At 48.5% G+C, this 22,244-nt stretch overlaps 3 protein-coding genes across 4 annotated transcripts; 1 reads left to right on the forward strand and 2 right to left on the reverse strand.

Moving 5' to 3' along the window:
• Window positions 1-218: 218 nt before the first annotated feature.
• On the reverse strand, window positions 219-4,087 carry LOC147228168 (interferon-inducible protein AIM2-like). Of its 2 annotated transcripts, none has more exons than XM_086156113.1 (3): window positions 3,845-4,087; window positions 1,293-1,552; window positions 219-1,217 (listed from the first exon to the last, which is right to left on the reverse strand). In XM_086156113.1, exons 2-3 carry the CDS (start codon window positions 1,546-1,548, stop codon window positions 1,072-1,074), a joined length of 402 nt encoding a protein of 133 aa, XP_086012239.1. In that variant the 5' UTR covers window positions 1,549-1,552; window positions 3,845-4,087; the 3' UTR covers window positions 219-1,071. The 2 variants fall into 2 exon arrangements, with proteins under 2 accessions (XP_086012239.1, XP_086012240.1); XM_086156114.1 differs by having other exon boundaries at window positions 4,033-4,083.
• Window positions 4,088-4,678: 591 nt separating this feature from the next.
• LOC147228169 (intercellular adhesion molecule 3-like) lies at window positions 4,679-13,193 on the forward strand. Its single transcript, XM_086156414.1, has 11 exons — window positions 4,679-5,312; window positions 7,185-7,308; window positions 7,397-7,472; window positions 7,983-8,121; window positions 8,210-8,539; window positions 9,751-9,874; window positions 9,963-10,038; window positions 10,586-10,724; window positions 10,814-11,143; window positions 12,145-12,375; window positions 12,467-13,193. The coding sequence occupies exons 1-11, from the start codon at window positions 5,243-5,245 to the stop codon at window positions 12,529-12,531; spliced, it is 1,704 nt and encodes a 567-aa protein (XP_086012540.1). The 5' UTR covers window positions 4,679-5,242; the 3' UTR covers window positions 12,532-13,193.
• Window positions 13,194-13,213: 20 nt separating this feature from the next.
• LOC147228170 (ubinuclein-1-like) lies at window positions 13,214-21,466 on the reverse strand. The gene is made up of 13 exons (XM_086156115.1): window positions 21,275-21,466; window positions 18,606-18,716; window positions 18,378-18,467; window positions 17,424-17,552; window positions 17,274-17,350; window positions 16,675-17,209; window positions 16,530-16,600; window positions 15,256-15,385; window positions 15,050-15,168; window positions 14,858-14,983; window positions 14,645-14,788; window positions 13,805-13,855; window positions 13,214-13,736 (listed from the first exon to the last, which is right to left on the reverse strand). The coding sequence occupies exons 1-13, from the start codon at window positions 21,464-21,466 to the stop codon at window positions 13,214-13,216; spliced, it is 2,298 nt and encodes a 765-aa protein (XP_086012241.1).
• Window positions 21,467-22,244: the final 778 nt, after the last annotated feature.

Consider the following 22,244-nt stretch of genomic DNA (forward strand, 5'->3'; position numbering starts at 1 on the left):
ATGAAGGTAGCTGGTGTGAGAGAGGAAGATACAGAGAATAGGGTTAGATGGAGAAAGTTGACTCGTTGTGGCGAACCCTAACGGGAAAAGCCAAAAGAAGAAGAAGAAGAAGAAGAATCTCATAGTCGGACTCTGTCCGTTTTTGTGGCTCCTGCCACGGGACCGGACTTTGTTGTTCAGATTATCATTCAGGGAAAAACGTCACAACGGCCAGGAACTAATCAAGCAAGAATGGTTTATTCAAAGTCAGGAAAATGCATTTACGAGATATCCCGGGCCAGAATGAATGTCACCCCGCGACGATCGTTGGGCTCCTCTAGACACCCGCTGAGACGCGTCCAGTCCAATGTGTAGATGAAGAAGTTCTGGCCCCGATCCAAAGGATCAGGCTCATTTTATACCTTTTGGCCAAAAGGGTCGGAGGGAGTCCTGACAATGGCTTCCCCGACCCCCCCGGTTTTACGCTCTCTAGGAGTGCGGCCATCTGGGGTGCGGGGCCTCGTAAACTGCGCTTCGATCAGAGCTGTTGGTCGGAGGAAGTTTTGATAAACTAAACTTGGTTTACGCTCTCTTGGACTGTGAGCACCTGGGTTGTGTAAAACCGCGCTTTGATCGAAGTCGTGGTTCGGAAGAAGTCCTGATAATGACTTCCTCCGACCCCCTGGCTCTAGTCGATTATCCCGCGGGGTGTTATTGGAACAGCAGGGTAGCGCATTCCTTCACCTTACATGATGGGGTCTCGCAGTTACATTTTAACAGTCTTTGTAATTGATAGTGAAATAATGGTGTGAGGTTGGAGACTCTATAATTTGACGTAGGAGATTTTGCAAGTCCCTCTCTTGACGTGAGCGTCCCCACATCACACAAGGACCACAATCAAAATAAGTAAATACAATGAACGTATGCAAACACAAGGTATTATAACGGAATCTTCTAACAACTCCCTTGGAGGGAGCAAATACAACACTTTTAAGGTTTTTAGGTGATAAATTTAAGAACTGTGACTTACACCACTCACACAATTTATGGTAAAGTCATAATTATTCTTCAATTTTCCAACTTCCCGGTTGGCTATTTGTGGATGTTTATATTCCAGGTGCCTGTGGAACTTCCAGTCACATTTGGGGCGAAGACCAAACCTCCTTCCTGAGCAACGACTGAAGCAGCAGGGGGCGTTGGAGTGGTGGTGGAAACTGCGGTGGCTCCTGGTCTTGCAGCTGAAGACAGGGAGACGTGTTCAGAAACTAAGAGAGGAACGGGCAACGAGATAAATCCACCTACCGTTGACTCACATTCTGCTTTGTACTTGCTCTCCAGCGTCTCTGCAGAGGCCTTCAAGTTCATGATCTTCAGAATGTCGACGGTGTTCGTCAACGCCTCTGCCTTGCCGCATCGCTCCAGCAGCTTACTGATGGTCTCCATCCGCGAGGCGCCGTCCAGGTGGGCCCTGGGAATCACCCCCGTCAATTGCAGGTGCCACTTGAAGGTCTTGAAGTCATCTTCAGAGAGGTCCTCCAGTGTGGAGAGGAGCAGGAGTGGGACTTCCATTTCCCTGCAACACAAACAAGGAATTCCTTCAAAATAATCCAGAAATTAACTACTTAAAGGCACAAATCAGGAAATCAACAACAAAATCTACACATATAATCTTGCAGGTAATGAGTCCCATTGAATCTGACAGAAGCGATTGAGGAAATATGAAATTATAGAAAATATAGAAAATTATATTATATTATATTATAATTACTTATAATTATTAATTATATTTATTAATTATAATTATATTATATTATATTATATTATAATTATATTAATTACATTTATATATTATCATTATATATATTATTATTTATATATCATTAATTATAATTATTATAATTAATTATGTTATATATATTATATATATATATATATATATAATTATATTATATAGAAAATTATAGAAAATATGAAATTAATATGACATTATATTTGGAAGGTGTCGAAGAAGGGGTGCACTCCCAATCACATGCCATACAATCACTCGCTTTATGTGAGGTAAATATGTAAATATTTCGATTATACTTTTATACTTTAAAACTTTTTATTCTAATTACATTTTTATTTCATTTTATTCTAAGCTTGTCACTTTCTGTTCTATGCAAGTTATGCTGCAGATGTGTGAATGAGAGGGTGAATAGTTGTACGTCTCTATATGTGGCCCTGTGATTGGTCCAGGGTGAATCCCGCCTCTCGTCCAATCACAGCTGGGATTAGATGTACTTTATCAATCCAAGGATTGTAAAATGATTGGGCAGGATAAAGTCCAGTATATTGAGCAGTAGAGATAATGAATGAATAATTATTACAATAATAAAGTTACATGGCAGAATTCCAGTTTAACCCTCCTCCTGTGTTAGGTTTCTGGTAGCATTCTGGTAGTATTAACGGGTCGGTTTCGACCCGTGTCTTAAATCAGCTTTAAAATACACTAAAAATAAAAACTTAAATTCCAATTCTTTTTCTAATCTCTTGGTTACCTTGTTTAGGCTTCCTTATCCATGAAAATATTGGATTTAAAATTTTTTGTTGTGGTTCTCTGGGCCTTTTTATTGTTATTAGTATACTTCTCGATTTCAATAAAAAACAGAAGAATTAACCTCCAGAGAATAATATAAATAAATTAAAGGATGTTGTGTTACCAGAATATTGGTAAGGGGTATAGAACACATCTCTGAAATGAATTTGTTGATTTATTTTTTTCATTTTAAAATTTTTAACTATAGTAACATCTATGGTGTTATGGGTCATTTTCGACCCATATATATTTTCTTCAAGAAAATGCAAAGAAACAAAAAAATGTCAGCAATAGGACTTTAAAATGAACACACTGAAACACAGGACAGGTCATAACACAAAATATCATTGGCCATCTTCTGGTCATACGCTGGCAAGCGTAGGTGGCTGTCAGCTCGTCCAGGTTGTCCACTCCTCCTTTGTTTTTATTATAGTCAAGGATTATTGTGGGCTTTTTATCACTTCCTGATGACACAACTGCAGCTTTGTGAAGAGCAGACAGAAGTATCACATTCTGTCTTCTTTTTGGACAATATGAGACAACAGTGATGGTGTCTGTAAATGCAAACTTGGAGGAAAGTGGAACCCTGTCTTTCACCTGCACGATTTCAGCAGGCTGTCATCGTGTTGGCTGACAATGCATTTATGATTTAAATTTTGGCTATAATTATTGATTTGTAATCTTATTTTTATACCCGGGTCGAAACCGACTCTAACACTACAAAGGACATAATTTTAACTAGAGCATTTTATATTGCAGTGAAAAAAAATGTTTTTGCTGAATTTTGTTGAAATCAAGGTTCCTGACAAAGTCAAGAAGCCTTGATGCAATAAAAAAATTTTAAGTGATTATTTTATGCATTTAACCCTCTCAGGCTCAAATTAAGTTGTGGCGTAATTAGCTAAGTAGCATTTAGCTGTCGCATTTAGCTGGCAACCCTATCACTCCTGTGATAGGGTCGCCAGCGACCCGTTTTAGTTTTTAATGATTTTTTTTCCTATAACGGTAATAATGTGGGTGCGAGATTATCATGGGGTGAATGGCGGTGGCGGAATGAGGCACTACTGCAACTCTTTTGAAAGCTCTCTTGTCCTATTAGCTGCTCGGCTAACGTTAGCTTGCTAATGTGCTAGCTGGGGAAGGTCCACGTAGACGGAAATGCCTTTGCAGCCTAGGTATCCTGGGATTCATTGGAGAATGATGTCCCAGATGAGTTGATCCCCAATGGTGGAGTTATTAAAAACAGTAAAAGCTCTATTAAAGTGCTTATTATGCATTAATACATACTTTCATAATTGTTTGAGGAGTTTCTCAGTCATCCAGGCCATGGTGAACGCTCGTCGAAATCTTCTTGTCTCGGCAACTGGGCTTGAATTTCTTCGCTTGAAGATATTTCACCCCTCATCCGAGACGCTTCTTCAGCTAATTTTTCCGTCAAGAACACACACACACACATACGCTTGCGGCCCACTTACCTCGATGCGGGTTCGACTGCTGCTTGGCGAGGCAACAACAGGAAGCTCCCCTCCAGATAAGTTGCAAGTACCAAATTACTCTTCTTCCTCTTCTTGGTCCAACCCATTCGTACATGCGCAGAGGCTTGCTTCCTCCATATCATGCACGTATGTTTGTGTGTGTGGAGATAAACCCGTTGCCTTCACCCTGCCGTTGGTGTTGTTTGTTTACGATCTATGGAGTTGTGATTTAAAATCAATAATCAGTGTATTTCCTCTGTTATTGACCTGTGCAATTATGGACAGGTACAAATACCTTTTTGGAAGACTTGCACTTTTCTAAGGTAATGTTTTATTTAGGTTTTATTAATGCTTTATGTAGGCGTAACACCTTTTCATTGTTAAACTCCAGCATTAGAAAACAATCAAATGACACAACTTTTGTACCGAGACGCCTCTTGACTTTTCAAACAAAAAATGAAATTCCAGTAGCAAATACTTGGCGGTTGTTGTTTTTTTTTTTTTTAGGGTTGGGGTCCTCATGAACGTTCCGGTTGGAATAAAGAGGCTGAAAATAGCTCCATATGTCAATATGTGGAAGGGAGTAACAATGAGAGACATTCAGATACATTTCCAGCAGAGCGGTGACCATCAGCAAATAACATCTCACGTCCAGACACTCTATTGTTACACAGCTTTCACCTGGCAACGTCTTTTCATACATCTGCACGTATAAATATATTTATATGATATTAATGATCTGATGATTGATCGGTGACCTGATGACTTAGTGTCTCCCTTCCTTTCCGCTGACTGGGCGATGGTGACGTAGCACCACTTGGGATTTAATATCTATTGTGCTGATAATGTGGGCTTTTCTGACAATACACACACACACACACACACACACACACACACACACACATCGTATGCCTTCTTGCCCTCTGTGTTGTAGGACGACGCCGCATTATTCTTGACCCTGCCTTCCTTCCTCTCTCTATTTGCCAATGGAGAACGCCCATGGTGGATTTTACAGGCCGGAGCCAAAGGAATCGCTTGATCATCAGCTTCAAAACACACACACCCACACATGCGCGCACACACAGGCTCATAAAGCGAGGAGGTTCCGTGTGTTTTCACAGAAGTCTCAGGCCGTCGTCACAGGCGGTTTGGTTTTTCTGTGGCTGGGTTGTGTTTTTTTTTTTTTTCTCCTCTGGAGACAGGTGAAGGGATGTGTCCTCCAGGATGGACGGCGCCGCCGCTAATGCTGGCGATGCTGTTTTTTCGCCTGCTCAGCTCAGGTGAGTGAAGCGGTGACTCGACCTGGCGGGATGGACGGACAGTCATTTTCAGTCCCATTTATCACTTTTCAAGACGCCCCTCTAAAACACTTACCACCTGTGTTTATTTTACCACATGGTTAGTACGATGCGTTCAGGGACCTTTTCAGATCGCGGGAAATCTGGATTCTATTACTCTTTAAAAGTATTTGCGACGCGGCTGGGGGTGAAAGTTGGACAGGGAGGTAGACGATTGCACCTGTTTTTCAAGTGGGAGCTGAACCCCCTATACATGTATGTATATTATAATATTATATGTTCAGGAAGATAGCTCTGGCTTGCATTTACCTGCGAGACAATTTCCTCGCTTCGATTGTTGACGTATCAGCTGATACGTGGAGACACCTTGCTCATCCATACGCGGCATTCCACACTGCGAAAAGCAATATGGATGAGTTTATTTACCGTTTATGAATGACAAATATAGTTCCCCGCAAATAATTGATTGACAACCAACCATGTCATACATCTCCGGTGCTGCGCATCGCGACCTCCGACCCCAGCCCATGCAGCAAATCAACCCGCCCATCTGTAGCATCTAGGCCAGGGTTGTCAAACTTTTACCGATCCCACCAGGGGGTCCAATCCGGCCCATGGAATAAATCTACAATTTGAAAAAATACATAAGAATCGTGAAATACTTTTTAAATAAAAATGCAGTTCCTATATTGTCTGCTAGCAGTGCAATGTGTTAGCAACACGGCACAACTCTATGTGACTCACAACTCCCAGCAGATGGCAACAATGCGGTTTCCAGGTCTGTAAATAGCATTTTTATTTATTGTTCGAAATTGACCTGCTTACACGCTCATCAGCAAGATGTCGTTGTCAGAAAAGAGAAAAGTGGACATGGAGCGTAGGATTTTCCACTTCTTATTTGTTGGTCGAGGCTCATAAGAAGGACGTATGCTCGGTGTGGATGCAGCGAGTTTCGGTGCCACGATGAGACTCGCCGTGGAGAAAAATACAACGAAATGAAGTGAGAAGACAGAAGCGAAGCATAGCGTTCATGAATCTCTGGTTGTTCATCATGTATTTTTTAAAGGAACAGTTAGTTACATTAATTACAAAATTTTTATCATTTACCTGTTCTCTTTTACACCAAAACAAAGGAAACATTTGGGCTCTGATTTTTGACACCCCTGGTTTAGGCTGAAGAGACGATGAAAAGGTGCTTTTTGTTTTTTTAGTCAGCGAAAGGGCCAGAGCCAGAATACGCATTGCATACAGAAAGTGTCCGTACAAACATCTAACTGAATGTTTACCAATGCTTGTTTACATAAATACAAACATCTGCGATGGCGGGGTTGACTCTGCAAGGCGGGGCTGGATCCGTGGGTGAGATCATCCGATAGGCAGAAGGAGCTGGGAGGAACAATGGTGGCGGAGAAAAGAGCAGGGAATCCTCTGGACTTGGGCAGGGTGTCCTTCCTTCCTCAGAGGAACACGCTGGGTGGACTCGGCGTGCCGTCGAACAATGGTCCGCAATGGATCAGCGAAAAACAGTATTATTTCAAGAGATGGCAAAATCCACTTGACCCCGACCCCCTGCCCACTTCTTCTGCGACCCTGTTTTTGGGAAGAAACAGAAAGTGACTCCCGGCTCCGGCGGGGCCAAACCTTGGAGCCATCCATCCGGGATCTAGCGGGGGTCAAAGGTCATTGGTGCCGTCATCCGTTTGTTTTGGATTTGTTTCCACGGCGTTGTGGCTTCAGTAGTATTCATTCATTCTTTAAACAGCTTATCCTGCAATCAGGTTCTGAGTGACATTGATCGCCCGATATTTTCCATTAATGTATGATCTCTGTCCCCGCTTTCCATGCGCACGCCAGCTCCGTCCCTCCCGCTGCAGATCTCACCGTCCTCTTCTTTCCCGCTCCTGTCGCACGGCGGCGCCAGCTCCCAAAGATCAGTCTGCAGCAAGCTGAGGATCTCCCCCTCCGCCCTGGTGGTCAGGTATGGGAGCGTACCGGTGTACAGTCAAATCCTCCGTCATTTCCGCGACCCCCTTCTTGTAACCCGCATGAACTCTCTCGTCGAAAAGGTTCGGGGATCCGGCCGAGGTGAACTGCTCCTCATTGAGTGGGGACTTCAGCCGCCTGGGATGGGAGGTTTCGTCGGTAGGACGCTTCATGATCACTCCGATTTCTCTGCGCCGTGAATAACTACAGCTGCTGCGTTTACAATGAATTATCCACGGCTTTAATGCTAGCAAAGCTAAAGGAGTTGACCAGCCGGCGTGATCATTGCTAACCAAGTGCAGGCAGAGAACGACATCGTACTCTAAAAGAGATGTTTGCAGGGGGATCCGCCCCCCTGGATCCACCATGACAACCCAGGTTCAGTCCACGTTGTCAACAAACGCTGTCCAAAAGCATACCGAATTGACAAATTAAGAGATACTCATTGTGTGAGATTGCTTTTAGCCAAAATGGCTGTCAGAACCAACTGTATGTACAGCAATTTAATCTCCACTTTGCAATCAGGTGACCTACAATGGGAAATACGCTAATGGTTACCAGGGCAACCAGGTCTATAACATCAACTGCGAGCAGCCTTGCGTAGAACCGTTATCGGGACCACGCTAACATTAGCATCCTGCTAAAAAGTATTCTCGCCGACCACTCCAGGGTGTTCCCTACATCACGGAGGAACCCTTCCTGGTCTGGAGGGTGGAGGAGATGACCGACTGGAACATCCAGCTCATCTGCTACACGCTTTCCGACCTGTCCGACCAGTGCTATCACAACCTCTCCGTCGTCATCTACAGTGAGCGCACCTCCATTTTTATTTCTCACGTCCTGGTGAAATGGTCTGTAGGAACTGTCTCACGTCAACGTCCGCCATTCGTCCGTAGAGCCTCCCGACAGCGTGTCCATCAGCTTCGTCAACCACACCGGGCCAATGTTGGAGGGCCATCAGTACATGCTGGAGTGCACCGTCAGGGGCGCCGCCCCCGCCCAAAGCCTAGTGGTGACCTTCTACGGGGGGCAGAAGCCACTGGGCGTCCTCAACTCCGACAGCATAGAGAAGATGCCGGTGAACGAGAGCTTCAGTCTCAACATCTACCCGAGTAAGGAGGACGACGGGGTGCAGTACTGGTGCGAGGCCAAGCTACAACTGGGACCGGCCGGACCGCAGCCCCCCCTGGAGGTGAAGTCCCAGAAGGTCACTGCGACAGTCCTACGTGAGTGACCCTTCCTATTTATGGGGCTCTTCAGGGGCCACCACTTACTCCGTCCCCATCTCTCCTCTGCTCTCACACCAACTAGCTTCATGTCCTCTTTCTTGTCCTTAGTGGTCTTCCTCCAGGCCTCCTCTGACCTCAGCACCCTTCTTGTAATGCCCAAACCAGCACAGCCTGACTTGTATCTCCAGAACGACTAACTTGTGCCCTCCCTCTCATGGACTCACTCCTGATCTTCTCCATCCTCTCCACTCCCAAAGAGGAACCTCCACATTGTCTCTGCCTCCTATCTTCTCCTCCCTGTCTCCGAGGCACTACTTTATCATCCATTCCAACCTGCTTGCATTCGTTTCTCCACCCCTTCCATGGCTCAGGACGGTAAATTCTCCACCTTCAACTTCACCCTTGTAGCCTCACTGTTCCCCCAGGGTCCTTCTTGTTCACGTAGACGACCTTCATTCCTTTCCTTTCCAGAAGCATACCTCCACCTCTCTAGATTATCCTCGACTGAAAAAGTTTTTTGTCTTTTTTTAACCCGCCCACTATGAAGAGGTTAGTCAGCCATCCATGCGTATGCTGGACGACATCCAGCAAACGCATAGCGTACGCGAAGAGACCGTACAAACATTTGTCTAATTGTTCACCAATGCTTGTTTACAAACATACAAACATCTGCGATGGCGGGGTTGACTCTGCAAGGCGGGGCTGGATCCGTGGGTGAGGTCATCCGAAAGGCAGAAGGAGCTGGGAGGAACAATGGTGGCGGAGAAAAGAGCAGGGAGTCCTCTGGACTTGGGCAGGGTGTCCTTCCTTCCTCAGAGGAACACGCTGGGTGGACTCGGCGTGCCGTCGAACAATGGTCCACAATAGATCAACTAAAAACAGTATTATTTCAAGGGATGGCAAAAGCCACTTGACCCTGACCCCCCGCCCACTTCCTCCACGCCCCCTTTATGGGAAGAAACAGAAAGTGACTCACGGCTCCGGCGGGGCCAAACCTTGGTGCCATCCATCCGGGATCTAGCGGGGGTCAAAGGTCACTGGTGCCGTCATCCGTTTGTTTTGGATTTGTTTTCACTGCGTTGTGGCTTCTGTAGTATTCATTCATTCTTTAAACAGCTTATCCTGCAATCAGGTTCTGAGTGACATTGATCGCCCGATATTTTCCATTAATGTATGATCTCTGTCCCCGCTTTCCATGCACATGCCAGCTCCGTCCCTCCCGCTGCAGATCTCACCGCCCTCTTCCGTCCCGCTCATGTCACCCGCCGTCGGCGGCTCCCCAAGATCGGGCTGCAGCAAGCTGAGGATCTCCCCCTCCGCCCTGGTGGTCAGGTATGGGAGCGAACCGACGGACAGTCCGATCCACCGTCGTCTCCGCGACCCCCTTCTTGTAACCCGCATGAACTCTCTCGTCGAGAAGGTTCGGGGATCCGGCCGAGGTGAACTGCTCCTCATTGAGTGAGGACTTCGGCTACCTGGGATGGGAGGTCCCGTCGGTAAGACACTTCATGGTCACTACAATTTCTCTGCGTCATGAATAACTACAGCTGCTGCGTTTACAATGCATTATTTACGCCTTTCATGGAGTGGCGGAATGCTAGCAAAGCTAAAGGAATGTGAATTGGAGGTGATTAGCCAGCGTGATCATTGCTAACCAAGTGCAGGCGCAGAACGACATCGTACTCTAAAAGAGATGTTTGCAGGGGATCGACCAAGACAAACCAGGTTCAGTCCATGTTGTCAACAAATGCTGTCCAAAAGCATACCGTATTGACAAATTAAGAGATACTCATTGTGTGAGATTGCTTTTAGCCAAAACAGCTGTCAGAACCAACCGTTTGTACAGCAGCTTGATCTCCACTTTGCAATCAAGTGACTTACGATGGGATATATGCCATCAGTTACCAGGGCAACAAGGTCTAAAACGTCAACGCCTTGCGTAGAACTATCCATCTGGGTTGGCATGCAAAAAGGACGGGCTAGTTGTTAGCAGTGTTATCGGGACCAGCATCCTGCTGAAAGTATTCTCGCCTACCACTCCAGGGTGATCCCCTCATCACAGCGGAACCCTTCCTGGTCTGGAGGGTGGAGGAGATGACCGACTGGAACATCCAGCTCATCTGCTACACGCTTTCCGACCTGTCCGACCAGTGCTATCACACGCTCTCCGTCGTCATCTACAGTGAGCGCACCTCCATTTTTATTTCTCACGTCCTGGTGAAATGGTCGGGTAGGAACTGTCTCACGTCAACGTCCGCCATTCGTCCGTAGAGCCTCCCGACAGCGTGTCCATCAGCTTCGTCAACCACACCGGGCCAATGTTGGAGGGCCATCAGTACACGCTGGAGTGCACCGTCAGGGGCGCCGCCCCCGCCCAGAGCCTAGTGGTGACCTTCTATAGGGGGCAGAAGCCACTGGGCGTCTTCACCTCCGACAGCATAGAGAAGATGCCGGTGAACGAGAGCTTCAGTCTCAACATCTACCCGAGTAAGGAGGACGACGGGGTGCAGTACTGGTGCGAGGCCAAGCTACAACTGGGACCGGCCGGACCGCAGCCCCCCCTGGAGGTGAAGTCCCAGAAGGTCACTGCTTCAGTCCTGTGTGAGTGACCCTTCCATTTTATAGGGCTCTTCAGGGGCCACCACTTACTCCGTCCCCATCTCTCCTCTGCTCTCACACCAACTAGCTTCATGTCCTCTTTCTTGTCCTCAGTGGTCTTCCTCCAGGCCTCCTCTGACATCAGCACCCTTCTTCTAATGCCCAAACCAGCACAGTCTGACTTGTATCTCCAGAACGACTAACTTGTACCCTCCCTCTCATGGACTCACTCCTGATCTTCTCCATCCTCTCCACTCCCAAAGAGGAACCTCCACATCGTCTCTGCCTCCTATCTTCTCCTCCGTGTCTCCGAGGCACTTCTTCATCCATTCCAACCTGTTTGCATTCGTAACTCCACCTCTTCTCCTCTCTCCATGGATCTGAACGGTACAGTCTCCACCTTCATCTTCACCCCGTAGCCTCACTGTTCCCCCGGGGTCCTTCTTGTTCACGTGGCCGACCTTCATTCCTTTACTCTCCAGGAGCATACCTCCACCCCTCTTATCCTCTACCTCCACCTCTCTTATCCCCTACCTGCTCCCACTACAGATCACAAGGCCATCTGCAAATACCATAGTCCACAGGGATTGGACTGCTTGGGAGCCATAATGAAGGGCAAAAGGGTGTCCCCAAAAGAAGGCAAATGTAGTGCAATCCAATATTGCGTACAACCGGCACACATAAACAAAGCTGCTAACATGCTGCACGATAGCGTATTCATCTGCTAACTAGTTCCTGCGCAAAATTAGTTTCATCACAAATGTTTTTGTGAACTTTGATGGCCCTCTCAGAGCCAAAGACCCTAAGTCTGATTGGTGACAGAAATGGTATGCTTGGCAAGGTCCAATTGGGCAAAAGGCAAACACCTTTGAGGGGTTTGTTAGTTGTGTCTAAACAACTTGTGGTGGCATCTAGTAGAGTGCAAGAGAGCAGCAACAACAAAAAATATAGGTTCAGTCCTGTGACACCAACCCAACCCTGACCACCTTCTGTCTCGCCCACAGACGGCCCGCTGCTTCTGTGCCCTAAGAAGCTCCATTTGAGGGTGGGGCAGCGCCTGGGCTGCAACATCAGGGGGAACCCCCGCCCCAAAGTCACCTGGATCAGAGACGGGCAGCCGTTCATCCCGTCCACCAATGTGAGCCAGGAACACGCCGGGAAATACACGGTGGTGGCCGAGGGGCTCATCGGGCTGACGAACTGCACGGTGGAGGTGGAGGTCCTCAACGATGGCGGTGAGTTCACGCAAAGCGGATAAAACGGCGTTTACTCCGCTAAAATTCAGACACCTGGTATCCATGGAGATAATCTCTCTCCTCTCTCTAGGAAACACGAGCAGCATACACTTCCTGGTGCCACTGCTGCTTCTCCAGACTCTGCACTTCCTGTAGAAACGTTCTCCAGTCAGGGACAATCCTCAGATTGTGTAAATCTTGCTGTACAGTAAAAGAAATAATCCCAATTTTGGGGCTTCTGCCCAGGTACTTGTTGCGCCCAAAGTCCACGAAACATCTCCGCGTCTTGAAAAAAAAGTAAAAATGTGCGCAGAGAAGCTCCTGAACGTCTTGTCGGTGCGTTCACGTCCGGTTCCAGAAGCTCCTAAGCTGCAGGTCGACAGACATCGAAAGCAAAAAGCGTCACGTAATGCAAGAATCTTTATTTTAATCCATTCATAAAGTAAACAACTGGAACCGTGGGGAGGGCTTTCTCTTCTCCAGGGGTCAGCGCCTCACCCTGAGGAGACCAAACCGCCATGGCTCATCTCACTGGTCTCCACAAGAAACAAAATTCGCCAGATGTCCAACGCCACCTTCGGGGGAGCAGGTGTTGGTCCAAGAAGTGCACGTTTCTGACGGAGAGGACAAAGGAAATGTGAAGAAAAAAAAATATATAATAGCCGGACTCTGGACGGGCAGCCTGCAGTTGCACTGTCTGACCACAAGGGGGCGCCGCTCTGGTTTCCAGTGTTGAAATTCCTTTTTTTATGCTTTGTGTCAAACGATTCTATCACGTCTTTGTATGAATCGAAACATTAAAAGCGACGTACGTGTCGGAGTTGATCTCAAACGGCGGTCAGTGCGTGACGAGGTCCTCGCCGCCGCCATCGTTGGAAACGATGTGCGCGTCGCCGCTCGGACCGGGTCCGGCGAGGAGCTGCGGCAGGACGACCCGACACCCGCGGATCTCCGGTAAGCTGACCGGGCTGGACTGTGGCGGCGGCGGCGGCAGGGGGGGGCTCATGGCGTCGCTCCACTGTAGAAGAGAGTGTTTATACTTTGCGACCGACGCTGCCGCCAGGAGCTGCTGGGAGAAGTAGAAGGGCTGCTCCGGGGCCTGAGCCCCGTCGCCGAGGGCGCTCGGAGGGGAGGGCGAGCCGGGCCGGCCCGGCGCCGTCTCGGGTTTCCCCTCCTTTTTCGACGGGACAAAATCCCTGCTTCCACCGCTAGGAGGCAGGACGGCACTGAAATCCGAACCCGGGTTCTCCTTTTCCAGTGGGGCTTCTGCCGCCGGCGGCGCGTGGAGACCGCGGCCGCTGGCCTCACCAGGTGATTCGCCGACAGGCGGCGCCTTCTTCTCCGACCGCGGCCTCTTCACTCTGTTCACAAATACGGGTGAGTCGGAAACGGCTGGTCGCTCGCCGCATTTTCCGTTCTCTGTACTCACAGCAGCGACGTGAAGAGACCCAGCATCTTCCTGCTCTCCCTGATCAGAACCCTGAAAAGATAAGAACAACTTTATTATCAAACTAGATCTGGAGTGTCTCCAGATGTCCAACGCCACCTTCGGGGGAGCAGGTGTTGGTCCAAGAAGTGCACGTTTCTGACGGAGAGGACAAAGGAAATGTGGAGAAAAAAAATATATAATAGGACGGGCAGCCTGCAGTTGCACTGTCTGACCACAAGGGGGCGCCGCTCTGGTTTTCAGTGTTGAAATTCCTCTTTTTTTGCTTTGTGTCAAACGATTCTATCACGCCTTTGTATAAATCGAAACATTAAAAGCGCCAGAGATATTGTTGTGCCAGAGTTACAGAAAATATAACAGTAATAAATAATAAAAATTATGGCAGAATTAGAAATAAAATAAACTATAAAGTGTCTCAGTGAAACTATAAAGTGTCTTAGTAAACAAGTGATAAAACTATAAGTGTCTTAGTAACAAGGGAGGTAAGGAGTGCACAATAGTATGATAAAGGAAAAATTGTTGTGTACTGTTATGAAATGAAATATTGCACAGTTCTGAATATTGCACAGTGAAATGAAATATTGCACAGTTTTTGTTTTTTTAGGTTAAAGATAGGTTTTTTTATGGTTGCCGGCGGCTGAATGGAGAGGAATTAAAAAGTCTGATCGCCTCAGGGAGGAAAGACCTCCTGTGGCGTTCAGTGGAGCTCCTCGGTGGTCTGGCAGGACGTCAGTGTGGCATGCAGGGGGTGATGGACACACGACACCTGATGTTGGCGTCCGGTGAAACGGCGGCGGCGAAGCGTTTCACGGCGTCACCTACCGAGACTGCATCCACCCTTTGGGCCAAAGCGACTTGACCTCTGTTTCCAGCCAGGTCTTCAGGTGCTCCTCCGCCTCCCGGCTCCCCTTCCCGTCCTTCTCGCACCCGGCCATTTTGGCTCTCAGCGCCCGGCATAGACTCTCCCTGCAGGCGACGGGACATTTCAACGCCTGCAGATCTGCGGACCGAAGGAGCGCCTTCGGCGACTCAGACCTGATCTCCGAGTTCCACTTGAACGCCTTCCTCGGACCGCCTCCTCTTTTCCCCGCCTTCTCCTCCGCGCCGTCCTCTGGGCCAGGGTTGACCTTCTGTCTGCAGTCTCCGCAGTCATCGACCGCCCTGGCAAAGAACGAGGTAACCTCTGCAACAAGGGGGGGGGACCCGAGAACCTCCTCCAGAACCTACCTGGACGACTTTGTTTGCTCGTACGCCTGCGAGGCTTCTTGGAAATGCGCGACCTGCTCGGGCATGGCGCGCTCGATGGCAACCCTGAGCTCCTGAATTGGGTCGTCGGCGTCGGGGGGCTCCTACCGGGCCGGTGTTGCGCGGGGATAAACGACATGAGCGTTTCGTGGGAAGACACGGCGAAACCACGACGGGGAAGCACTCACCGCGTGAGCGAGCAGCAGCTTCCTCACGCGTTTGAGGAGCGTGTCTTTACTGCACGGCAGGAAGGACGACAGGTGGGTGAAGACCTTGGAGCGCAGAGGGCCGCCCTGCTCCCGGCACTGGAACTCAATGCTGCCGAACACGACCAATGCGAGTTACCAGGCTAATCCTTACACCCGGCTAGCATTGCTCTCTTTGGTCAACACAACATGAAGGATTTTATTCCTCTGACACTGGAAACTATACGCAGCAGTGCCGAGTAAACTTCTGGCAGCTGAACAGGCACCCATGTCGGCATGTGGTGGAATTACAATCAACTTCCTCCATGATTCAACAACATTGTTCAGTGGAGCTTTGCTAGCATCATGGCTCCTAGCACCCTGGCTCCTAGCATCACGGCTCCTAGCATCACGGCTCCTAGCATCACGGCTCCTCGTACCCTGGCTCCTCGCACCCTGGCTACTCGCACCCTGGCTACTAGCATCACGGCTCCTAGCACCCTGGCTCCTAGCACCATGGCTCCTAGCATCACGTCTCCTAGCATCACAGCTCCTCGCACCCTGGCTCCTAGCATCATGGCTCCTAGCATCATGGCTCCTAGCACCCTGGCTCCTAGCATCATGGCTCCTAGCATCACGGCTCCTAGCATCACGGCTCCTAGCATCACGGCTCCTAGCATCACGGCTCCTAGCACCCTGGCTCCTAGCATCACGGCTCCTCGCACCCTGGCTACTAGCACCCTGGCTACTAGCACCCTGGCTACTAGCACCACGGCTCCTAGCATCACGGCTCCTAGCATCACGGCTCCTAGCATCACGGCTCCTAGCGTCATGGTTGTTCACACACTAGGTACTAGCACCCTGGCTACTAGCACCCTGGCTACTAGCACCACGGCTCCCAGCACCACGGCTCCTAGCATCACGGCTCCTCGCATCACGGCTCCTCGCATCACGGCTCTTCGCACCCTGGCTCCTCGCACCCTGGCTACTAGCACCCTGGCTCCTAGCATCATGGCTCCTAGCATCATGGCTCCTAGCACCCTGGCTCCTAGCATCACGGCTCCTAGCATCACGGCTCCTAGCACCCTGGCTCCTAGCATCACGGCTCCTAGCATCACGGCTCCTAGCATCACGGCTCCTAGCATCATGGTTGCTCACACACTAGGCACTAGCATCCTGGCGGCTCACATCATAACGGTCACATGATGCGATCATTATAATATCTAGCTAGCTTGACTCAGAGAGCGGAAGAAGAAGAGGAAGGCGGGGGGACTCACTCCAGAAGGGCCGAGTTGATTTCTGGAGTGAAGAACTTCAGTTTCGACTCCCCCTCCGAGGTCTTGGCCACCTGGGGAGAGACTGGGTTGGCCACGTCGCCATGGCAACGCTACGGCGGCCACATTCTCCTGCGTCGGGTCTCACCGTCATGAGCTTCCTGATGCTGCCCTCCAGGGCCGGGGGAAGCCCCCCCGGTAGGAGCTGGCACCCGGGGGCCGAGGTGTTCTGGACCTCCGGGGGTTGGCTGTTCCTCCTACTCGGAGGTTGTTCCTGGCCGGTCGGCTGATTGGCCGCCGTCGCCTCGGCCGCGGGTTGGGTTTTGGGCGACAGCGGCTCCTCGCCGACGTCTAGCAGAGACTCCAGGTCGATGTCGAAGTCGGCGGTGCTGGCCGCCTGGATCAGCGCCTGGTCGTTGGTCGAACCAATCAGGCTGAGCAGGGGGTCGGCCAATCCCGAGCCGCCCCCGCCGGCCGCGTCGGCGGGGCAAGCGGCGGGCGTGGCCAGGAGTGCGGCGTGCCGTTGGTTGGCCTCCAGGATCTTCTGGCGCTCCAGCTCCTTTTCCCGGTGGAACTTCCTCAGCATGCTGGTGACACTCAGCGTGACGCTCTTCCGCTTCTTCTTCTTTTTCGTTACGATCTCGTCATCCGCGCTGAGGGAGACGGCCAATCGGAGGGCTGAGCGGCATGGAGGCGGAGCCTAGAAGTTCAAGGGGGGGGGGGGGGGGTTCTTACCTGAGCTGAGACTCCACGCCGTTCCCGGCCTCTCCGCCCTCGCCGCTCCGTTTCTTTTTGGGCTTCTCCTGTCCGTTCAGTTTGCGTCTCTGCACACAAATAAACATCCGAAGGCGGTCGGAGCTTCGGGTTTGTCTTCCCAAGTGCGATCTGGACCCCTACCTTTACCGGCTCCTCCGCCGCCAAGCCGTCGCTGTCCGCATCGGAGGCCCCGCGGAACTGCAGCACGCCGGCATTCACGTAGAAGCCGCCGAATTTGGTGGAGATGGAGGACGGGACAAACTCGTCGTACTGCAGAGAGGTACCGAGATTACGGATTTCATCTCGCATCAACTGGGATTCACGTTTCCTGCGTTAAAACCCGACCATAAAGACCTTGATTTTCCAAATGAAATGTATGTAAATGCTATTAATCCATTCTGGCCCCCCCGTTTAATTACGTTTTTAAAAAAGAAAATTGTACTTCATTAACAAATACTGTTCACATTCATAGCTATAATCATATTTATAATAATGTTTACACTCTTCTACCGGTACATACCCCAATGCACAGCAAAGTAGGAATTTCGCTAGGAATAAACACTTTGAATCTTGAATCTTGAAATTTGGGAAGGCGAATGCATGAATATGCTTGTGCTTCATGGAGAAAAAGCGGTATGTCTTTTGTGTTATGAGGCAGTGTCGGTTGTCGAAAAGTGCAATCTACATCTGCATCTCGACACCAACCACGGAACTAGGTATGCTAATGTTAGCCTTCCAGAAAAGCAATAAATTGTCCAAGAATTAAAAGTCAAACTACGACGGCAGCAGAATGTGTTCACGAAAGCCGCATCCAAAAGCACTGCAGCAGAGAAAGCTAACTTTGTAACAGAGCAAGTAGTAAACAAATGTTGTTACATCTACGCAAATGCATATGTACCATTTTGGATTTGAAAAAGTAATAAATTCAGAGTTATTTAACATTAAGGAGTAGTTACTTGTATTCTACATTTGGTTACATTTATATGGTTACATGTGGCCCTTTGAGGGCAACCATTATGCTGATGTGGCCCTCTGTTAAAACAAGTTTGACACCCCTGGATTACGGGAATAAAAAAGGTCGACGTCGGGACTCACGGCCTCAGAGTTGTCGATGAAGGAATCGTCCTCGTCGTAGCCGAAGCCGATGTCGATCAGGTCCTGCACGCGGTCCTTCTTCCTGCCGGCCTTGTTTCCCTGCGGTCAGGACGGCAGCCATTTTTACACGGGGTTCCCGCGCCGCCTTCCACCCGAAGTCCGGGGTAAAACAAAAACAGGGGGTCAAAATAGAAAGGAGGGTTTCTGTTGACGTTTGACTGAACCCACGTATTTCTCCTCCATCCTCCTGGCGGCGGCGGCCAGCTCCTCGCTCTCCCGCCAGTCGTAGTCCTTGGCGGGATGGCTCGCCAGGTTTCCTCTTGGCACCGCAGGGCCCACCTGCAACGGGTCGGTTATTCTCGGAAATCCCAAAAACTCAAGCGACGCTTGAGTTTACCAATCATCACATCAAACGGACGGCTGATCTTTCCAAAGTTGGAGCGATGAGGCCAAGACCTCCCTCCCCCCGCCCCCCGCCACATGGTCCAGCTCTTCTGGGGGGACCCCGAGGCGTTCCCAGGCCAGCCTGGAGACATAGTCTCTCCAGCCTCTCCTGGGTTCTTCCCCTGGTTTCCTCCCAGATGGACATGGCCGGAACATCTCCCCCGAGTCACCTCATCTGACTCCTTTCTATGTGGAGGAGCAGTGATTCTACTCCAAGCTCCTGCTGGCTGACTTCTCACCCTATCACTAAGGGAGCGCTTGGCCACCCTGCGGAGAAAACACATTTCGACCACTTGTATCTGCGATCTTGTTCTTTCGGTCACTACCCACAGCTCCTGACCATAGGTGAGGGTAAGAACCTTCAAGTTCAGCTCGCTCTTCACCACAAAAGACCGGTACGGAGTCGGCATCACTGCAGATTCTGCGACGATCCACCTTTCGGTCTCCCGCCCCAACCTTCCCTCACTCGTGAACAAGATCCCAAGTACTTGAACTCCTCCACTTGGGGCAGGACCTCCTCCCGGGGTTTGAGCACCATTGTCTCGGATTTGAAGGTGCCGATCTTCAACCCCGCCGCCACCAAACCGGATGCCCTCAACGGCCTGGCCGCGCCTAGAAATTCTGTCCATAAAAGTTAAGACCAGAACTGGTTACAAAGGGTAGCCCTGGTGGAGTCCAACTGTCACTGGAAATGTGTCCAACTTACAACCAGCAATGTGGACCAAGCGCCGACACCAATCATACAGGGGCCGAAAAGCCCGCATGGGTTTGGTACCCCCATATTCCCGGAGCACCCCGCACAGGATTGCCCACAGGACACGGTCGACTGCCTTCTCCAGATCCACAAAACACATGTAGACTGGTAGACTAATCTTTCAAGTTGATGCAAAATAATCTACGCCACATTTTCACTGATTTGTGGAACTTGTTAGTGGATCAAATACTTGTAGTAGTACAAATATTTGATGATATAAATACTTTTTTTTTTTTTAAATGTATGACATAAACAAGGACTGTGTGACTTTACTAAATTTGGGGTCTGATTTAAAATAAGTAAATTCCGTTAATTACAAACAATCAAATAAATGTCATGTTTGTCCTGACATGCAATAACTTCTCTCGATCTCTATCAGTTAATTTTGCAGACGGAATCCTGGCCCAATGTTTTATAGATTCCGATTGAACTTTCTACCAATTTAAATAACTTACGTTTTTATTTTTTTTTAAGTCTTGGTTTTGAGCTCGATAATTAAATAAGCGATTTTCTATTAATAAAATAATTTTTTGAAAAGAAGTTTTTTCTCTCTTCGATTGTAAAATGAATCTGGGCTTAGACCTAAAGATTTTCACGGTCACAGACTAAAAACTGAAAGTCGGAAGGAAATTTTGGGAGTCTTTTAGGAATCACGGCGTCAAGTACAAGGTGATAATCTGAGCTGCTTTCGATCAGTCTTTACCTTGTTGCTGGCTTATAACAATGTCAAATGTATTTGATATTTTCGCACATCTTTCAGTCTTTCCGGTGACGTGGCACAAGCAGCAACAATAGAGGATCTCTTAACAAAACCAGAAACCTGGAGGACAAACAATCACCAGAGCGGTATTGGCAGCAGAGATGCTATTTGATGGCGGTATGGATGAACGAAGGACGTATGGAGCGTCCAGAAAGAGGAGTGGATGATAAAGTCCGGCTGTGAGACATCCCCGGCCTGTACCATGTCAACTCTCCAATGTATAAGATGGCAGATACCTGCTAAAAACTTTGTACGGTGGCGGCAGAATTGCTGAAACAGTCTTGTTGTAGTCTTGTAAACGGTGACTCTTGATGTTTCATAGTCTTTGTAAAATATAATCCTGACACTGAAAACTCTCAATACTAGTCTTTAGATGTGGGCAGGTTTGAGACAATAGTCTTCCATGAGTCTTTTTTCAATCTTGGATGCTAACAGGGTCACTATTTACAAAACTGCAACTGGATTCTTCCAGCAACTTCGATAATAACTGAAAGATTTCCTAAACCCAAGACTAGGAAAGGACTGATCTAGGACCGCTCTAAGACTGTAAGATTACAACCTTACACTTAACGACAGGGATGACGGGTGCGTGTTGCTGCTAAAAAGATTCCGGTAAGACTCTTGAGATTCCCTTCTGACTTTTTTTTAACTTTTAAATCTGTACCTGGGAAAATCCTTAGACGTAAACCAAGCATTAGATACACAGTCTTTGTAAAGTCTCAGTCTGAGACCAGGCTGTGACTAAAAACTTGATGTGAAATGATAGTTTTTCATGAGTCTTTTCCAAATCTCTTCAAGGATGTATGGCTAATTTAAAGGTTAAAAGTTAAAAATAAAATAAAAAAAAAGAAAAATATATATATAAAAAAAATAAAAAATACAGCATCGCGAGGGCGGAAGTGGATGTTTGTTTCCGTGTTGTGGAGGTCGCGAGCCCACCTCATCCTCCATCAGCTGACCGTAGTTGAACTCCGGGCACTTCCGGTCGTCGGGCTCAAACAGCGTTAGGACGAACCGGACCGTATGGCGCGGACGCGGGCCCTCCGCCGCCGGTGCCGATTCCGGTGCCTCCGGTATTTCCGGTGCGTCACGGGTCAAGGTGGTGATCTGGACTCTGCGCGGTTCCGCCATTGCGTCCTCGCGCCGACGCGCCTGCGCTGTAGAGTGCCTAACGAGGCGGAATTGGACGCAGGTGTGAGCGCGCGCGGGGACCCCCCTCCAGCCTTTTAAACCGCATAATTCCGAAAAAAAAGACGGAAACAAAAAAAAAATAAAACTCTGGATTACCGGATGAGTAAATCCCGAATCTAATTCTCAAAGGCGGGAAACGACGTCTTTTTTTTCTTCTTCTCAGGCATGCGGGAAGCGGGGATGATGTCACAAAGGACGGTGATGTCAAATAGTCGTGGGTGTGACGTCATCGTTCATGTCAGGTTTTCGTTGCAAATATATAAGAGTGGGGAAAAATAACGAGTGTTGTTATTTTATTGGTGTATTTCGTGTATTTTCCTCCACTTTACAAGCAAATTTACCCCCTTTTGTGTTTTTAAATACTTAAAGTGTACTCACGTGGATACTTTGTGGGCCCCATTCACCATGACCTTTGACCTCAGAGGTCCAACGTTGAAGAAAACACATTAAAACTGATGAATCAATTACAAGTAGACTATCAATCATATATCCCATGATAAATAAAAATTAATATGTACAAATATACAGGACTGTCTCAGAAGATAAGAATATTGTGATAAAATTCTTTACCTGCTGTAATGCAATTAAAACAACAAAAACTACTTTTCCATGATCTTCTAATATTTTGAGATGGGATTTTTGAGTTTTCTTAAGATGTAAGCCATAATCAGCAATATCAAAATAATTAAAGGCTTGCAATATTTCAGTTGATTTGTAA

This window comes from Fistularia commersonii, chromosome 12 (assembly GCF_037954325.1).
Source record: "Fistularia commersonii isolate RoL2024-O1a breed Wild chromosome 12, RoL_Fcom_v1.0, whole genome shotgun sequence".
Taxonomy (NCBI): Eukaryota; Metazoa; Chordata; class Actinopteri; order Syngnathiformes; family Fistulariidae; genus Fistularia; species Fistularia commersonii.